At 36.5% G+C, this 18860-nt stretch overlaps 1 protein-coding gene across 2 annotated transcripts in view; it reads left to right on the forward strand.

Annotated features, from left to right (window-relative positions):
• Positions 1–288: 288 nt before the first annotated feature.
• The window catches only part of ZNF382 (zinc finger protein 382), a 29969-nt gene continuing 11397 nt past the window's right edge, over positions 289–18860 (forward strand). The window contains exons 1-4 of one of the 2 annotated variants that reach the window (XM_063111865.1): positions 289–545; positions 2383–2456; positions 4761–4887; positions 5073–5165. In XM_063111865.1, the coding sequence (XP_062967935.1) occupies positions 365–545; positions 2383–2456; positions 4761–4887; positions 5073–5165 (475 nt within the window). In that variant the 5' untranslated portion in view covers positions 289–364. Of the gene's footprint in view, positions 546–2380; positions 2457–4735; positions 4888–5072; positions 5166–18860 lie in introns of those variants that run through there. The other variant, XM_063111867.1, reaches the window with a different exon arrangement.

An 18860-nucleotide genomic window follows, 5' to 3' on the forward strand; every position in this document is an offset into this window, starting at 1 on the left:
GAGCCGACGCTGACACAAACGGAGCGGAGCGCCGGCAGCGAGCAACCCGCAGCTCCTAACGGGCCGCCCCGGAGACTCCTGGGAGCGCACGCCCACGCGCGAGTGCGCAGGCGCAGCCCACCGAGCCGTGGCCAGCGGTGAGGCTGGCGGATCCGAGGGGCTCGGAGGAGGCCCGGGAGGGAACCGGGAGCTCGGGTCCGCGAAATCAGGCTAAGGAAGCGGAACGGGGTGGCGAGGCCAGAGAGGACACCGGGAGTCCGACCCGGGCCTGGTAATTCTGAGAGGAAACCGGGACCGCGGTATCCAGACGCTCAGATCAGTACGAGCGGGGCCTCGGGCGTGGTCCGTGGGCGTAACCCTGAGGATGACCGCGAGTGTGACCTGGAGCGAGCTCCGCAGGGGGGAATTTCGCCGGTCGTGGCCCCGAGGACCCTCCATCGCAGGGAGCCGGTCCCCGCACATAGCGGTCGCTGCGTTTGTACGGGTGTTGGGGGGTGCGTGCGCGCGTTCTCTCCGAAGCGGGGTGGCCTCCTGTGCTCAACCTGGTGCGTTGCGGGTGCGCGCCATCCTTTGGGTGTTGCGGCGGATTGTGTTGAAAAGTAGAGTCGTGTTGGTGCATGTGTCTATTTTTAGACTGTGTGTAAGTCATTTTTGAGATTGCATGTGACTGTGGAGAATTGAAAGTGATTTGTGAACGTAACTGTGGCTTTGCCTGGAATTTCGTAATGTGCTGTCTGAGGTTGTGATTGGGATGTGGGGGGTATGGGTTGTTGGTTTTTCTGAAGGATTTTTGATTAAATATGATTATGCATGTGTTTGTAACCTACTGTTATTTCTCATGGCTTTGTGACCATGGTAACCTAATTATTTGAATGATTGAGGAACTCTGTAGTACCGTGTGTCGTTGGTTATGTAATTATCTGAATAGTAAGCGTTAAGCCTGCCTCCAAAATTGTAAGTAGCAACTTAGCAAATAAAATAGAAGTATAAATATTGGAAAGGAAGAGGTAAGATTTTCATAATTCCTAGATAGTAAAATGTATTACCTGGAAACACCATATTGACTAAAACCAATATGTTGAAATGAATAACATTCCATGGGGAGCATGCAGGAAAAAAATAAACAATTTTTACCCATAACTACAGTTTTCAACACTTCTACGTGAGTGATGTTTCTTGCTCCTAGATGAGATCAGTCGCAAGATCAAATACCTTCTGAAGGCATTCTAAGAAAATAAGTATTTGGTACACTTTTAATCACAAGGCCAGTCTCATTTTAGTAATTAATATAGTTATTTTGCTAACTAAAATATTCACTGTAGCAGTCAATGCTTCAGACTCCATTTAGCAAAATAATTATCCTCTCGGCCTCAAAGCCTACAGAGTGCAGAGTACCTGGTCAGTTTTTTTTTCTATTTCCATAACTGTATTACTAAGAAGTATTGTTTCATAGTTAATCCTTTAATTAACTCTTAGTAAATTAATAATGCTTAATTTTATTAACTATGCTTAAGTTGTGTGATACAGGTGAAACAACAAAGAGATCAAGTAGAGAAATTAAACAGAAAGTCCAGATATTCTCAAGCATATAGGGAAATGTGATATATGATAAAGATGACATTTCACATCAATTGAAAAAATATGGATTATACAATATGTGGTATTGCTAAACAGCAAAACATGGAAAATTTTTCACAAAGATACTTTAATAGTCATATTAGAAACTAAGAATAATTATTTGTAACTTAAAATAAAGGGTTAATTTCTTAAATTAAAAAAACAAAACAAACAAAAAACCTAGAAGATAATGTCACCTAATTAGGAAATAAAAGCAAACAAGAAAAGTAGGCATACTATAAGGAGATGTCAATACAAAAAAGAAATTAAGAATGTCTTTAAACTTATTAAAAGAAGCTTATTCTCACTCATAAAAGAAATGTATACATTAGAACTACAATATATACCTGATAGCCAAAGATTAAAAAGTTGTCAACTGTATTCATCAGGGCATGGGAAGATACTCTCATGTACTGCTGCTAACAGCATAAATTGGCAGAAAATCCATAAAGAACAATTTGGAAATATTCGGTAAACCTGTGCTCTGTGGGAGATGGAAGGTAGAGCTGCAGAGGGAGAAACATCATGTTCCCTCTCTCTAAGCTACAACAGGTTTCCCAGAATCCATTGCACCTCACCAAGAGACTAGGTTTCTGGTGTTAGGGAGAGAACAGGATTTGTCCATCTAGTTTTCTGAAAGGTACACAGAGTGGGCAAGTGCTGAAACAGGGAGAAGTAATGCAGATATAACTGAGTTATTCTGGGATATGTAAGTCAAGTGTGATCTCACATGGCTCCTGTATCCCTCCATCTTTGTTTTCTCAGGATTCTTCATTTTTCCAAAAGAAGAGCTCAAAAGAGAAGGTTCATCTCTTACAAATCTCAAAATCATGTCTCAGGTGAGATGATTTTTTCCTCTATTTTTGAAATAACTTTTTTTCAGGGTATATGAACATTTGCTTCTCTATCCTTAAACTTCCTGGATATTGGGATTTGCTTCCGTGAAACGGATCTCACTCCCATATGAGAGTGAGGCAAGCAAGCGGCATGGGGTGCAATATTTAAGGAGTACTGTCAGGGATGTGCCTTCCTAAATTTTGCTCCCTAGCTGCCTCACCTGCCTCGCCCTATTCCCAGCTGTGTTCCCAGTCTCTCCATTCCAACTAGATAAACTTAAGCTTTCCCCAAGTGCACCTTCTAGTTGTAGCCAGTGTTCATATGTCGATTGGGTGTATCATACATCATCTCCTTTTTCAGTCTTCTCACAAAAGTACTGCTAGAACAGAAAGAAAAGTACTGCTTGATTTAAATGGAAATACATAACTTGAATGAATCTACCTTGTCTTGACACTGATTTGAGATCTAAGTTGTGAACCTAGTTTTTGCAGTGATGTGATGGGATGTAGAATTGGTAGATCACATTAATAGTTTGTGGGAAGATGTCCTGTTTTGTGAGGTTTTCAGGATGTAGATTTGATTGCAGACTTGTATAGAAACCAGGTTTTGTGTTCGTCCTCTCTGATCTTCCTATTTTATCCATGTCTGTCAGGAATTCCTATACTGGAATTGCTAACAATTCACTGGAATTGTGGCCTTCCAGTGAAAAACTTTCCAGAAAACCTTTCCGGTATTCCAATGCTATAAAATAAGATTTATTCTTTTTAGTTTCTTCTAACTTTTAATATGTGGGTGCAAGAGAAGAAAATACATAGGCTAGTCTACTCTTGAAATATTCTACTTTTGAATCAAAGGTGCTCTGTCCTGTTTTTTATATCTTTCTTTCAGAAAGTTTCTCTTCATCTACCATCCTTTAAAATACTGGTTTTCCCCAGATGCTAATTGGTCCTATTCTCTTCAGTCTTTTTTTCTGTATGCACAAATCAGATTCACTCTCAAGGCTACACTTATTGATTCTAGTGTCTTTCAGAAACTTCTCTTTATTCTAGATCTCTGTCGAGAGTGTCAGAACCACATGTTCAACCTCCAGTAGCTATCACTACTTGTATGTTCCATAGACACTTCAAGTACATTTCCAAGATTTATCTCTTTACCTCCTTTGGTTCAGCCTATTCTTTCTGCCATTTCTCATTTCTATTTTCTAGTCCCAACACTCACACACGTGCCTGTGCAGATATCCCAAGAGCTATGCATCTCATTTTTCTACCCTACAACGTTTATGACCAATTCTGTTGTACTTATCATGTAGGAACCAGTTGTCCTCTGTCAGCCCATTAATATCACCTCATCTAGGCAGCATGTCTTACAGTGGTTACTTAATTGTCATTCTCATTTAAGACACCTTAAGCCTTCTCCAGTCTTCAAGAGTATTGCCTCTAAAGTACAAGTTTTATCATATAATGTGTATTATGTTTCTTCATGTTATTTTAAATCCTTAAAGCAGCATACCCAAAGTGGGGCATGCATCACAGTGGAAGACAACATATTGGAAGGAAAGAGAATAGTAACAGTTCACACTCAAGAGCAGTAATCATTAACAATTTGGATTGTTGTTATTGCTTACTAATGATTTATAAATAACTACAATATGTTGGGAATGTGCTCAGCATATTTTTAATACCACTGCTCTGTAGGAACAAAATCCAGTAGTATTCTATAATATGCCCACTCCATATTACCTTTTCCTTTTTAGAGCTCAACCACTGTTTCATAACATACTGTGCCTTTTGCTGTTTTCTGAATTTACTAACTGGTTTTCTTCTCCCCATGAATTTTTAAAAGCTGATGCCCTGTATTCCTACCAAACAAATTCATTGTGAGTACAAAATTTTTATGTCCTCAATGAAGCCTTGGAGTACAAAATGAAATTTTTCTTTGCTTTCTGATACTTTCCCATGTATGTATTTCTGTCATTGTACCTGTAATACTGATTGAGTGCATGTATTTACATGTATGCCTCTCTCTTAGCCTGTAACTTCTCATGAGCAGGGTCAGAGTTTTATTCATTTTGGTCTGCCAGGCAGCCAGTCACATTCAGGACAAATAGTGTGAGCTCAGTATATATTTTTAGTATGAGATAATAAGTAAATACAGGTGAATGTATTTTCAGAGAGCATTTTCTACAACATAAAACACAAAGTGAGAAAACTAGTCTGACCACTGAATATTGTCAGAAGTAGGTCTCCAGTATGTAGTTCTCACCCATTTCCAATCACTTCAGGATGAACTAGAGTATGCCCTTACAGGGATCAGTGTCATTCAAGGATGTGACTGTGGACTTCACCCAGGAGGAGTGGCAGCAACTGGACCCTGCTCAGAAGGCCCTTTACAGGGACGTGATGTTGGAAAACTACTGCCACTTCATCTCTGTGGGTAAGGAACACTCCTTGAATCTTTCAGTGTTGTATTATCTCCTTTCAAGAATTCCTGAAACATATGGAACTTTCAGGGATCAGAGGTGATGTACCTCATCTACCGCCTTGAAGCTGTGCCTTTCTCTTCTTTCAACAGTTTTGAAGTCCATACAGTTTAGACCAAGTCTCATTTTTCATTATCAGGGTTTCACATGACTAAGCCTGACATGATCCGCAAGTTGGAACAAGGAGAAGAGCTATGGACAGAAAGAATTTTTCCAAGTCAGAGCTTCCTAGGTGAGTTTGTCACATCAAGTCCAGTAGACATTAAATCTCAGGCAGCTGACACCTTTGAGTGTTTTTAGGGATCTATTTTTTTAATTGTGGTAGAATATACATAATATAGAATTTGCCATCTTAAACATTTTTCAGCATATAGTACAGTGGCATTAGGTGCATGCACATTGACATGCAGCCATCACCACCACCCATCTCCAGAACTCCTCATCTTGCAAAACGGAAACTCTGTACTCAGACAGTAACTTCACATTACCAACCGCTCCACACACACACACTCTCTGGCCCCAGGTAATTATCATTCTACTTTCTGTCTCTGTGAATTTGACTACTCTAGACACCTCTTAAAAGTGGAATACTGTAGTATTTGTCCTTTTTGTGACTGGCTTATTTTACTTAACATAATATCCTCAAGGTTCATCCTTGTTGTAGCATGTCTCAGAACTTTTTTCATTTATAAGGATGATTAATAGTCCATTGTGAGTATATACCAAATTCCACATTTTGCTTCTCTATTTATCCATCCATGGGCACTTGGGTTGCTGGTAAATTCTTTAAAAAATTTACTTATTTATTATTATTATTTTTTTTACATTCTAAGATATTGTTGCAGAGCAATTGGGGTGGAGGGGGAAAGAGGAAGAGGGAGGGGGAAAAGGTTGGGAGGACAAGGAAGGGGGAGGGGGCATGGTCAAGGCCCGTACCAATCCCCTCATTCCAGCAGAGGAGCCCAGGGGGCTTCCAGCAGCGGCCTGGTGGTCGTAGCTGGGCTGGATGCAGATGTCGGCGGCCGGGGGTGGGGTGGTGGTGGTGAGGGGGGCATGGCTAAGGCCCTCAGCCCCCCACCACCCCTGCTCAGGAGCCTGGGGTGCTTCTAGAGGCAGTGTGGGGTTGCTTGTATCTTTTGGCTATTACAAATAATGCTGCTGTGAACATGGGTGTACAAATAGCAGTTTGAGTAACTGCTTTCAGTTCTTTTGAGTATACTCCCATAAGTAGAATTGCTGGGTCATATAGTAATTCTATGTTTAATTTTTGAGGAATCACCATACTGTTTTTCATAGCATCTCCACCATTTTACATTCCTACCAACAGTGTACAAGTTTTCAATTTCTGCACATCTTCACCAACACTTGTTGTTTTCTGGGTTTTTTGTTTGTTTTTTTTTCTTCATAGTAGCCATCCTAATTAGGGATCTATTTTTAAAGGCCTGAGATCTGTGAAGAGCTTATACATGGCTGACTTTTATGCCTTTAAAATCTAGATTATAGATTTGAATATCACTTCCCATGTAAATCTTTTCCTTGTTTGCCTTATGTTTATAGAGATATTTGCTACTATTACCTTACCAAGAATCCATTCCATGCTTTGTAGGTATAATGTACATAGAGATCTTAAGTGCAGAGTTCTTTAAGTTCTGACAGAAGTGTAAACTTGTGTACTTCCCAAAAAACATCTTTTTGTGGACATACTCATATGGGTTTATTTCTCCTCAGTAAACACCTAACAGTTATATTGCTGATTCATAAGGCCCGGTGTATGTTTTACTTTTTTAGAAACTGCCAGTTTTTAAAAGTTACTGTATCATTTTAGACTTTTACTAGCAATGAGGATTTGGATTGCCCCACATTCTCATCTACCTTTGATGTTATCAATTTTTTCATTTTAGCCATTCCAGTAGTATATCTTTTAAATTAGATTTCTCTTATGACTAACGATTAATGAGGTTGAAAACTTTTTCAGATACCTTTTATATCAGAGGTGTCTGTTCAAGTGTTTTAACCAGTTTTTTATTCGGTAGTATGTATTTTTCTTTGAGTAGTAGGAATTCTTTATCTATTTTGTATAGAAATCTTTTGTTCAATATATGTATTGCAGATATTTCCCCTAGTCTGTGGCTTGCCTATTCATTTTAATGATTTTGATGTCTTTTGATGAGAAGTTTTTAACTTTGATGAAGTCAGTGTATTATTTTTTTCCTTTTATAATTAGTTCTTTAACCTCTCAAATAAATATTTGTCTATTTTAGGTTTTGATGATACTTCCCTGTATTTTCTTCTAAGAATGTTATATATATTTTCCATTTATGATTAGTTTTATAGTTTACTTCATGTTTTATTTATGATGAGAGATAGGTTCAAGGATCTGTTTCTTCCATAAGGATACTAATTTGTTCCATTATCACTTTTAGAATTGAATTGCTCTGATAATCATATAGAAAATTGTTTGATCATATTTGTGTCAATCTATTTTTGGATTCTCTATTCTTTCTTTTGATATATTTTAAATAACATTGCCAATACCATCTGGTCTTTGATTACTGAAACATTATAATAAGTCTTGAAGTCAGTTAGAGTAACTCCTCCAACTTTTTTTTTTTTTAATTGTTTTGGCTGTTCTAAGTCATTTTCTTTTCAAATACATTTTACAATCGACTTCTTAATTTTTTAAAATAAAGGTACTGGGATTTTTATTGGTGAGAACTGACATCATAGCAATATTGAGTCTTCTGGTCCATGACCATGCTATAGCTTTCCATTTTAGTTAGCTTTTCTAATTCCTGTAAGCAATGTTTTGTTATTTTTAACATAGAGGTCTTACACATTCAGGAAATTTATCTCTAAGCTTTTAATATTTTTGATGCTATTGTAACAATAGTAGGATTTTTAAATTTTCTTTTTCCAGTTTGTTGTTAATATATATAATCATAATTGGTTTTTATATATAGACTTTGCATATTTCTACTGCTTGTATTAGGTATTATTGTTTTTGTCATTGTTCTTTAGATTTTCTACACATAAAACATGTCCTCTTGAAATAAAGACATTTCACTTCTGTATTTGCAAACTTTATGCCTTTCATTTCTTTTTCTTACCCTGTTTACTGGCTAGGACCTATACAGTACAATGTTGAAAAGAAGTGGTGAGAGTGAATATTCTTAGCACTTCACTAAATTTGGAAGGAAAACATTTAGTATTTTATTCTTAAGCCTAATATTAACTGTAGGTTTTTCATTAATGCTCTTTATCAGATTCTGAAAGTTCTCTTCTTTGCATAGTTTTCTAACTGTTGTAATTGTGGGTGGATACTGATTTTAACATATGCTCTTTCTGCATCTGTTGAGATTATCATATTATTTTTCTTCTTCAATCTGTTACTATACTGTATTACATTGATTAATTTGAGTTTTAAACCAGTCTTGGACTCCTGAGATGAACCCCACTTGGACAAGATGCATTATCCTTCTTAAAGATTGCTGAAATCAGTTTGATAATATTTTGATAAGCTTTTATGTATGATTTTACAAGGAATATTGGTCTGTAGTTTTCTTGTAATATCCTTGAAAAATTTTTGTATCAGAGTTGTGTTAGCTATATCAAACAAACTGGGGGCGCTTCTTCTTCGTTATTTTCTTATAGAAATTATATAAGATTGGTATTACTGCTCCCTTAAATGTTTGATAAAAATCATTATTAAGCCATCTGGGCTTGCATTTTATTAATAATTCAAGACTTTTGCTTCTAGCCCTGAGGAAGTAACGGAGTCTGGAATTATACATCTATGAGAAACAACTAGAAAACTGGACAAAATTATTTTCCCATATTATCAACCAGAGAAGCAGAACCTGAAAAAAAGAAAAAATATATATTTTTACATATTTAACAATAGGAAGCACATGCCTGGGTTTCTGAGAGAAGAGAAATAAATGAGATGATCCCACTTTATTCCGGGCTTTTATCTAAAGGTATCATTCAGACTGCAGTGCAGAGAGAGAAATCCAAAAAGGCCCTGGCAATTTTACTGACTTGAGGGAACAGATACTGGAGTTCAAGAAGGTTGAGGTGGCTAGAATTTGCAGGATACATTTCCCAAGAAGAGGGAGTTATGCAGAGAAAGAGTTTCTTAAATCTGGGAAGTGTTCCCCTTGAGTCTTTGGCTAAATACAAGCCTACACATGTATATGTGAAACCCCTTGAGACTAGGTAAGAATGTGTTCTAAGGAAAATGCTATTACCATGGTGTCGTAAGACAAACAATTCCCATAGGCTATTGCATCAGGAATAATTTTCCTTCCTTCAAACTAGAGTGGAGAGAACTTGGTAATACATAGGACATTAGATAGATACCCTAGAAAGGTCATACCCAATAAATGGGGCTAGATTATCCATAGATTAAAGACTGTGCAAGATTTGTCACAAAAAGAGCTTAAACAAAAGCATTAAAAGGATTAAATCAGTCTATAAGTCTGCTGTGTGTCTTTTCGTTCCTCTAGGATGGGGACACTGAGGTGGAGTTACAAGTGTAATGGGTTTCTCAGAGATGGCATCTATGAAAGATAAAAGAAGAAAGCAAGGCTAGATATAGAAAGCCATCAGACCATGATAACAGATCTGACACCTATACAATGAAAGGGGGGGGCAAACAGGATTTGGCAGGGAGAGCCCCAGACTGTTATACAGATCTGACAGAGACTCAACCAACCTAGCAGGGAAGTCTGAAGCAAAGATTGTCCATTAGAGGGATCCCTCATGAGCAGAAATGGCCAACCTCTAGTACCCCTTAGTGTTCAGTCATTGCATGGGTACTTTCTGGGAAGACCCTGGCTTGGTTCAGAATCTGAAGAGCATCCTGAAAATGCTAACAGTTGGAGGCTATCAGTGCCGTTCTTGCACATGAATGACAAGTTCTTTTTTGAAGGGAGGTCCTATTGGTTCAACTATGGCTGCCATAGAATGCCAGAAAAAACAACAAAAAATCCCCACAATAATCTTCATGAGAATGCAGCCATATCTTGAACTCAACAGCATTAAATTGATAATGTCTGACATCCAATCAAAAATTAGACATATGAAGAAACAGGAAAATATGACCCAAAACAGGAGAAAAATCAATCAATTGAAAAAAAAAATCAGTTAACAAAAACAAGACTAAAAAGGTAGAGGCGGTAGGATTTGTAGACAATGATGTTAAAAACAGCTATTATAAATGTCTTCAATATCATCAAGAATGTAAAGCAAAAATGAACTCAGTGAGGCAAGATAGCAAATATGGAGATAAGAATCAAATGAAATATCTAATGACAATTCAATATCTGAAATAAAAAAGAAGAACCAAGTATATGCTGTATATTTATAAAGTGCACATTAAATATAAAGGCACAGATAGGTTGAACATAAAAAGATGAAAAAAATATACCATGCTGCCTTTTGGTTGCCCCATGTGAGGATGGGATCAAACCCTCCACCCCCAGAATTTGGTTCAGATGTCTAGACTGAGATCTGATGTAATAAGCCTTTCTGGGGAGAGCTGGGAACATACCCACTCTGGTCTTTAAATGACTTGATAGAGCAAGGAGGGTTATCTTGCTCTGGTTTTTATTGTGGTCTGTCTTTACTGTTTATTGTGGTTAAGAGGTGGATCAGGTAGGGGTTCTCCTACTTGTGGGCTACAGTTTGTGTGGTTTAACCTCCAGTCAGCACCAACAAAGAGAGCCTGTGGGTTTTATTACTGGCTTGCCCAGGTGTGGGGTAGGAGAGTTTAAAAAGGGGGCAGATCTCGATAGTTGTCAGCAGTAAGACATCAAAAATGGAGTCAGACTCTATTACACATGCAAACACTAAACAGAACAAATAGGAGTGGCTGTATATCACAAGTAGATTTCAGAACACGGAATATTATAGCAATTTAAGAGGGACACATCATCAAAAGTTATAACAGCCCTTAACAGAGCTTCAAAATATGTCAGTGTTTCTCACTTTTATCATTATTAACCTCCTAAGGAGACTTTTTAGAGATTTTTTTCCACTTACCTACCCCATGAAATTTCAATACCATAATCTGTTTATGTTCTGTTCCTCTTTAGATGGCCACAGATCATTGTAATATCTAAGTTGCTATTTTTTTTTTCTTCATTCTCTCCATATCCAATTTTTGCTCCTTTGGGAGCAGTATCACTCCCGTGGAGAATGCATGAACTATGTGAAGCAAAACTGACAAACCTAAAAGAAACAATATAATTTTAACTTGAGATGTAAACACCTCTCCCTCAGTAATTGAGAGATGAAGAGGCTATAGAAAGCTTGAAAAGCAGTCAATCAATTGTACTTAGTTAATCTTTATAAATATTCTACATGTAATATTCACCAACATAGACCCTATATGCTGGGCCATAAAACAAAGATTAACCAATTTAAAAGAAATGAGATCATAATTTTACCACAGTAAAATTAATTTAGAAATCAAAAATATAAAGATATCTCAATTTTCAAATACTTAGGGAATATAAATCACCACATTTCCAAATAACCTGTGGATCAAAGAAAAAATCCTAAAATGGAAGATATTTTGAATTGAATGATAATGATGTGCTGTGTTTTCATGTGGAATGCCGCTAAAGAAGCATTTAAAAATTGTTTATCTCTTTAAATTAAGATCTAAAATCAAGAATCTAAGCTGTCACCCTAAGTAGCTAGAGAAAGAAAAGCAAATTAAATTCAAAGTTAGTAAAAGGAAAAATATTAATAAGGACTAAGGCAGAAATTAGTGAAATACATAATGGAAGAACAGTATAGAAAATGAGTGAAGCTATAAGCTGATTCATTAAAATTAATAAACCATAGCTATTATAGACTAATCAAGAAAAAAAGAGAGAAGATACAAATTACCCATATCAAAAATTAAAGAGGCTTCATCACTACAGACCCTGCAGACATTTAAAGGATAATCAGGGAATACACAAACAATTTTATGCCAACAACTACTGTAGGAGAGAACACTCCCAACTATTTTATAAGGCCAGCATTATCCTGATACCATAACCAGACAAAAACACTGTAAGAATAGAAAATTACATGCATACCATATCCCTCATGAAACTAGGTATACAAATCCTTAATAAAAGATTAGAAAACTGAAACCAGTAACATTTAAAAAGGTTAGTATATCATGACCAAAAAAAGTTTATCCCAGGAAAGCAAAATTGGTTTGGTATTCAAGTCAATCTATGTAATTTGCCATATAAAGGTGAAAAAGGGTCTAAAATTAAGGATCTAAGCTGCTACAATGAGTAGCTAATGGAAAAATAGGAGAAAACCTATGTAATCATCTCAGTTGATACAGGAATATAATTAAAACAAATTCAATTCCTATTTATTACAGACCTTTAGGAAGAATTAGCAATCCAAGAAAATTTCCTCAGCTTCGTAAAAGATATCTTTGAAAAACTTACAGCTACCGTTATTATACTCAATGGTCAAAAAACTTAATGCTTTTTCTCTAAGTTCAAGAACATGGAAAGGATGCCCACTATCACCACTGTTTTTTTTCCCCCTTGGACTTTCTTTTTTTAAAACACCACTTTGTGGTCTTTTTTTAAAACACCGCTTTGTGGAGGTATGATTAACATACAAAAAGCTGGACATATTTATTTATTTATTTATTATTATTATTATTATTTTTTAACACAAAGCCTATTTTATAATCAAGTGTTGAATATTGTACATAGATCGGCATTTTGTAGACATGAGGAGATGCAAAAACATAAAATACAGTATTCAAAAAACGCTGGTAACACAGTACACTGTAGAGTATCAGTTGTTTACCCTTGTGATCATGTGGCTGAGAGCTGCAGCTTGCTGCTGCTGCCCAGCACCACAAGAGAGTATCACATCGTGATTGCTAGCCCAGGAAAAGATCAAAGTTCAAAATTTGAAGCATAGTTTCTACTAAATGCTTGTTAATTTGCATCATCAAAATCAAAAAAATCAAAAGTTGAGTCATCATATGTCATGGACATCTGTATATAAAATACTGGTTTACTTTTTTTTTTTTTTTAAGTTTTATTTTGTCGATATACATTGTGGCTGATTATTGCTCCCCATCACCAAAACCTCCCTCCCTTCTCCCTCCCCCCTCCCCCCCAACAATGTCCTTTCTGTTTGCTTGTCGTATCAACTTCAAGTAGTTGTGGTTGTTATATCTTCTTCCCCCCACCCCGAGCTGGACATATTTAATATTTACAACTTGATGAGTTCAGAGATGAGTATACTCCTGTGAAACCATCACCACAATCTGCCATAAACCTATCCATCAAAGTTTTCTTCCACTCTCTTTATTATTCTTTTTTTGTGATAAGAACACTTAACAAATAAGACCTACCCTCTCAGCGAATTTTTAAGTATACAATATAGTATTGTTAATTATAAGCACTATGCTGTACAATAGATCTCTATAATGTATTCATCTTTTATAACCAAAACTTTGTACTCTTTAATACCTCCCTGTTTCTCCCTTCCCCCTTCACCACTTCTGTTCAACATTGTACTAGACTCAAGTCAATACAATAGGCAGTACAATAAGGCAAGAAATAGTAGTAAAAGGATGGGCCAGCCCGTGGCTCACTCGGGAGAGTGTGGTGCTGATAACACCAAGGCCACGGGTTTGGATCCCATATAGGGATGGCCGGTTGGCTCACTGGCTGAGCGTGGTGCTGACAACACCAAGTCAAGGGTTAAGATTCCCTTACCGGTCATCTTTAAAAAAAAAAAAAGTAGTAAAAGGATAAATATTAGAAAGGAAACCGTCTTTAGATGAAGGTGACATGAATGTGTACATAGTAAATCCTAAAGGATCTCCCCCCACCCCCAGCAAAAAAAGGAACTGTTAAAGGAAAAATGATTCACAACACTGTTACAGACAATAAGGCAGACTTTATTCAGGACTATTGCAGTAGGTATAGGGACTACTGCAATGGGGTTTTGCTGCAGGAGAGAAAGATTGGGTTCAACTCCAAATACAACAAGGAAGAGTGGGAATTTATAGCCAAGGAGCAGAGTGGAGGTTTGGTTGATGGAAAATTATGAAGAGGGTAGGGTAATTCTTGCTAAACTAACTTGACAGAATTCTTGCTGAAGGCAGGCCAGGGTGATCATGTATCACCTGGGGGATGAAGAGAGTGATCAGATATTGAGGGTGGGGGATTCTGGCTAAACCACATTGACAAGATTCTTGCTAAAACTGGGCTGTTGGAGGACATGCTCAAGAATGGGTCCTAGTTGGGCTCACAGGAGTCTGACTGAAGTTTGACCAAGGAGAGAATCTTTATTTGTCCTTTCTCTTGCTCAAGGAAAGAAGAGACATTATTCTTTCCTTTTAAACAATGTAAGTCTATTTGTCATTTGTTGTCTTTTGTTCAGTAAGGACCAGCTAAAGCACCTGTATGGACTTGGCAGTGGAAGGTATTTGCTGGATGGTGTGAGCAATCAGTCAATTCATGAGGGCAATGTTTATATAATTAAAAGAAAAATAAGGTTAATAGTTGGAAATCCAGTTTCTGAATCTACAGGGCAGCCAGTTGAGAAGATTTCTAGAGTGTTGGGCTCAAAGCATAGGGCAGCCTGGCAATCTGATGGATTTCCTGGTTTACAGTTTGAATATCTTTGGAGATTGCATTTCTGAGTGGCTCACACAGGAGCAGGCCCAAAGGTTTCCCACACATGATCTATTGAGGTGATTTCTCTGAAGTCATACAGCTTCAGGTTGAAAGTCTTCAAGAAAAGAACAGTTTTAGTTCTCAGTAATGCCAGGTCAGGAGGGTAGGAGAAAAATTGGAAATGTTAGTTAAGAAAGTTGTAGCAAGATATTGGAGGAAAATAGAATTGAGAACCCACAGGTAACTGTAGTTTTCTACTGAAACATAAAATTTTTTTCTACAGTCCATTTTGATTCTTATTTACAAAATAAGTCTGTCTCATTAGATTTGGCCTGATTATTTACATAAGTGCAGCAAGAATGGTAATTGACCACATACGCTTTTTTTGAATTTGCTTTGCTGGAACTTTCCTTACAGAATCTCAGACTAAACTTTTAAAAGCCTCTCGAGGCTAGGAAGCCAAGCCAAGACTCACCACCAGGTTTTTCCATAGTACCTATGAATTTGGGTGAGTTTCTCTTTTCATGAAGTCCCCAAGATATCCTAAGTTTCCTGGGCCCATCAGGAAGTCATCTTCCTCACTTACCTGTAGGCTGAGTACACTATAAGCCAAGTACCAGACCAGTTTTTCAAGGGAGCTTTGAAAGCATTGGCTCTATAAAGTCAACCTTCGTTCCTTAAATCAGATTCTGTGCATGTCATTCTCAAATATGACCTTTCAGTCAAAGCCTTGGTAATATAAACAGTATTTCCAATTTTGTCCTACTACAAGAAGAGCAAATTCTTATTGAACTTATTCCAATAATTATATTTGAATATATATATTAAATAATTGTCATGAACATAAAAATGCTCAACAAAAGTTTCTCAATTCTGGAGGGTTCAGATAGGGAGAAAAAAATGTTTCATTTCTATTTACAAAAGCTTAATCTACTAAATTGTTATGAACTGTAGATAAAAGGGAAAGGTGTTCCTTATATCTGGAAAATAGAACAGTAAAGAACTAGCAATATTTAAAAACAACACTGTAATCATCCTTTATTAGTTCATTCAGTAGCATGTAATTAATTCTTGTTCTGCTTTATCTTGGTTTAGCAGTTTTTTGAACCCATAAAGTTCTGACAGTCCTTACTTAATCCAGTGGTATGGTCTCAAAGTTATTTAAGCAATGCCATCACAAAGCATTTTGGCCTGTAGTCGATTGCAAACATTTTCAAAGAAGAATCAAAATAAAAACAGTAGCTATCTGTGAATGACAAAAGACTTAAATTGGCTATGGTTAAAAGATCTGATGAGAGCTCATTTAACAAGGAAATTTGGTTATTTCTGTGGCATACAACATTTTAACATAATAACCAGATTTATAACTGATAACATTATACAGGACATATCATGGACAGCAAAGGTATTGACAATTTTCCAGGAACTTCATACAATTTTAGAAATAACAACATTCTGTCCATACAAATATAACCTAGGGAAGGTTAAGCATCTTTGCTTATTTGACAACACCTTTTCATGCAATCCAGTATATCAAATTAACCAAGTTATTTTAAACATTTCTTTCAAAGGTGAAAGAACAAATTATTTGAGATTTTCCAGGGGCCCTCTGGGAAATATCAAAGTCGGTTTGAGAACAAGATTTCATTTAGAATTTAATTTGGGGAAGGCAAAATTGCAAAAATATTAAAGACCTTAGCTCTTTTAAAAGTGAGAAATCTCAGTTCTCTTAAGTGATCAAGGACATGATAATACTAAACATAAAACACAGGAAAGACACAGAATCTTTGTTTCCTAGGTGGATTACTTAAAAGGTAAAGAAAAACCTTTTACAATCTTCTATTAAGAGTAGATCAGTAATCTAAAAAACTTTTTTTTTTTTTTTTTTGTGACGGTAAGGGGATCGCAACCCTTGGCTTGGTGTGGTCTGCACCACGCTCAGCCAGTGAGTGCACCAGCCATCCCTGTATAGGGTCTGAACCCGCGGCCTCGGCGCTACCAGCACCGCACTCTCCCGAGTGAGCCACGGAGCCGGCCCAAACTTTGTCATTTTAACCAAACTCTAGTTTTACATTGGTACACTGTTGTTATTGAAGCTCATTTTTAATCCTCATCATAAATCTATTCTATGTTAGCCAGCTAAGCCACACAAAATAAGATTCTCTCTTTTCTTTCACATAGACTTTACACCTTTATTTTTACGGCTGGGACGCATATGTGTGCATCCCACCCGTAAAAAAAAAAAAAAAAAAACTCAACAACTTTCTTTTTATACAACGTTAGGACAAAATTATTCTCCATTTTCCTTAACAAAAATGCATACTTGATACCCTTTATCTTAGTCCATCTCATGTTGCTATAACAGAATACCCGAGACTAGGTAATTTATAAAGAAAATACATTTAATTGGCTCATGATTCTGGAGGCTGGGAAGTCCAAGATCAGCAGCTCATCTGGTAAGGGTCTCATGCTGCTTCAACTCTGGACAGAAAGTGGAAGGGGAAGTGAGTGTGTGGAAAGATGGAGGAGACAAAAGGAGGCTGCCCTGCTTTATAACCATCTGTGCTCACAAGAACTAACCCAGTCTGGCCAGAAATCCATCTTAACAACCTTAACAACCTCTTAAATGCATCACCTCCCAACACCACTACATTGGCAATTAAATTTCAAAATAAGTTTTGGTGGGGATGAGCTACATTTAAATCATGGCATTGTATATACTCTTCTTTACCAAAAACACATCTTAGGGGCTGGCTGGTTCAGCTCAGTTGTGTAGAGCGCAGCCTTACAACACCAGAGTCAGGGGTTTGGATCCCCATACCAGCATCTTACTTGCCGTGCATACTTTGCATACAGAGTTTTTTCTCTTCACCCTTAGTATTTCTAGTAGTTTTACTGTGTAGAGTGATTATAATTTTTAACCATTAGTAACCCTTCTTTTAATAGAGAAAACTAGGATGTAGACAGTTGTTAATTATCTGCTACATACCAGAATTCAGTAGCAGGCTAGCAAATGTTATGAACACATCACCTCACAACTTTATAGTTATGTTTCCTCGTAATACAATTTTTCAATACTACATATTATGGTTTTTCAAATATATTTAGCCTTTCTATACTATATGAAATAAGAAGCCAAAACTATATAACTTAACTTATGTTCGGTAATGAATGTTTCAGTAGTTTATCTTACTTAGAAATTATAAATAAATATTTATTACTTAGCTTGACTCTAAAGTTGCAGATTACCAAGAAGATCTTGGAAACTGTTTTTAGGCAGATATTATAAAACAATTACATTTACGTTCTGTAAAAACATGCATGTTTTTTGTTGAAGAGTCCGTTCATAAAACTTTTCTTCCGCTTACATCAACCTAACACATGTTGTCTTAATTATGCTTGGATTGTTCATGAAAATTTCATAAGACATTAAACAGAGCTAGTGATCATCTCAAGTTATTTCCCTGTTAACTATTTTTACAAAACATGCATGTAAGGCAAGTAAAAGCAAAAAAAGAAAACCTAGAAAGTTAAATACATGGGTTTTTTTTAAATTGCTATGCTTGATATACATGAAATAATGGATATCAAACAATTTATTTTTATTGCATGTATACTTGTACATTTGTCTTTAGGTTGAATTTACAGTTTTTACAATCTTAAATATCCAGTAAATACAATATTAGCTTATATGACTAGTAAAGCCAAATAGTATAAAAATGTATGCTCCTATTATACTTAATGCTGATAACTCAAAAGACACACCTCTTTTTATTAAACCAACAACATTAAGCTAATCTTATTTACCAAAGTTTTAGCTAAGTCACATGAACTTGAAAGGCATTTGGGTTAGTTCCTATATTTCCGGGGATTTTAGGAATATTTAATTTATACAGGCACTCATTTATCTCAAACAATTTGAGTAGAATTCCTTGAAGGGACTTTATAAATTAATTTGGCAGTACCATCTGGATGTAAGAAAATATCACATATATATAACATACATACGCAGACATACGTAAACATACAGACAGACACAAACAGGGATCTTATAGCTTTCATTCTAAAATGTTAGCCAGAGGTCAGTAAAATACTGTAATACACTGTCATCTTTGCTCCACTCTATATTTTTATCTGAACTGTGTCTCTGACAGATGGAAAAAGTTAAAGTTACCTGTTCAATATGAGGGCTAATGCTGTTTACCAATATTTGTGAAGGAGATTTTTAAGATTTTTATTTGCCCTGTTATTTAACCTTATGGAAG

The sequence above is a fragment of the Cynocephalus volans genome, chromosome 10 (assembly GCF_027409185.1).
Source record: "Cynocephalus volans isolate mCynVol1 chromosome 10, mCynVol1.pri, whole genome shotgun sequence".
NCBI classification, from domain to species: Eukaryota; Metazoa; Chordata; class Mammalia; order Dermoptera; family Cynocephalidae; genus Cynocephalus; species Cynocephalus volans.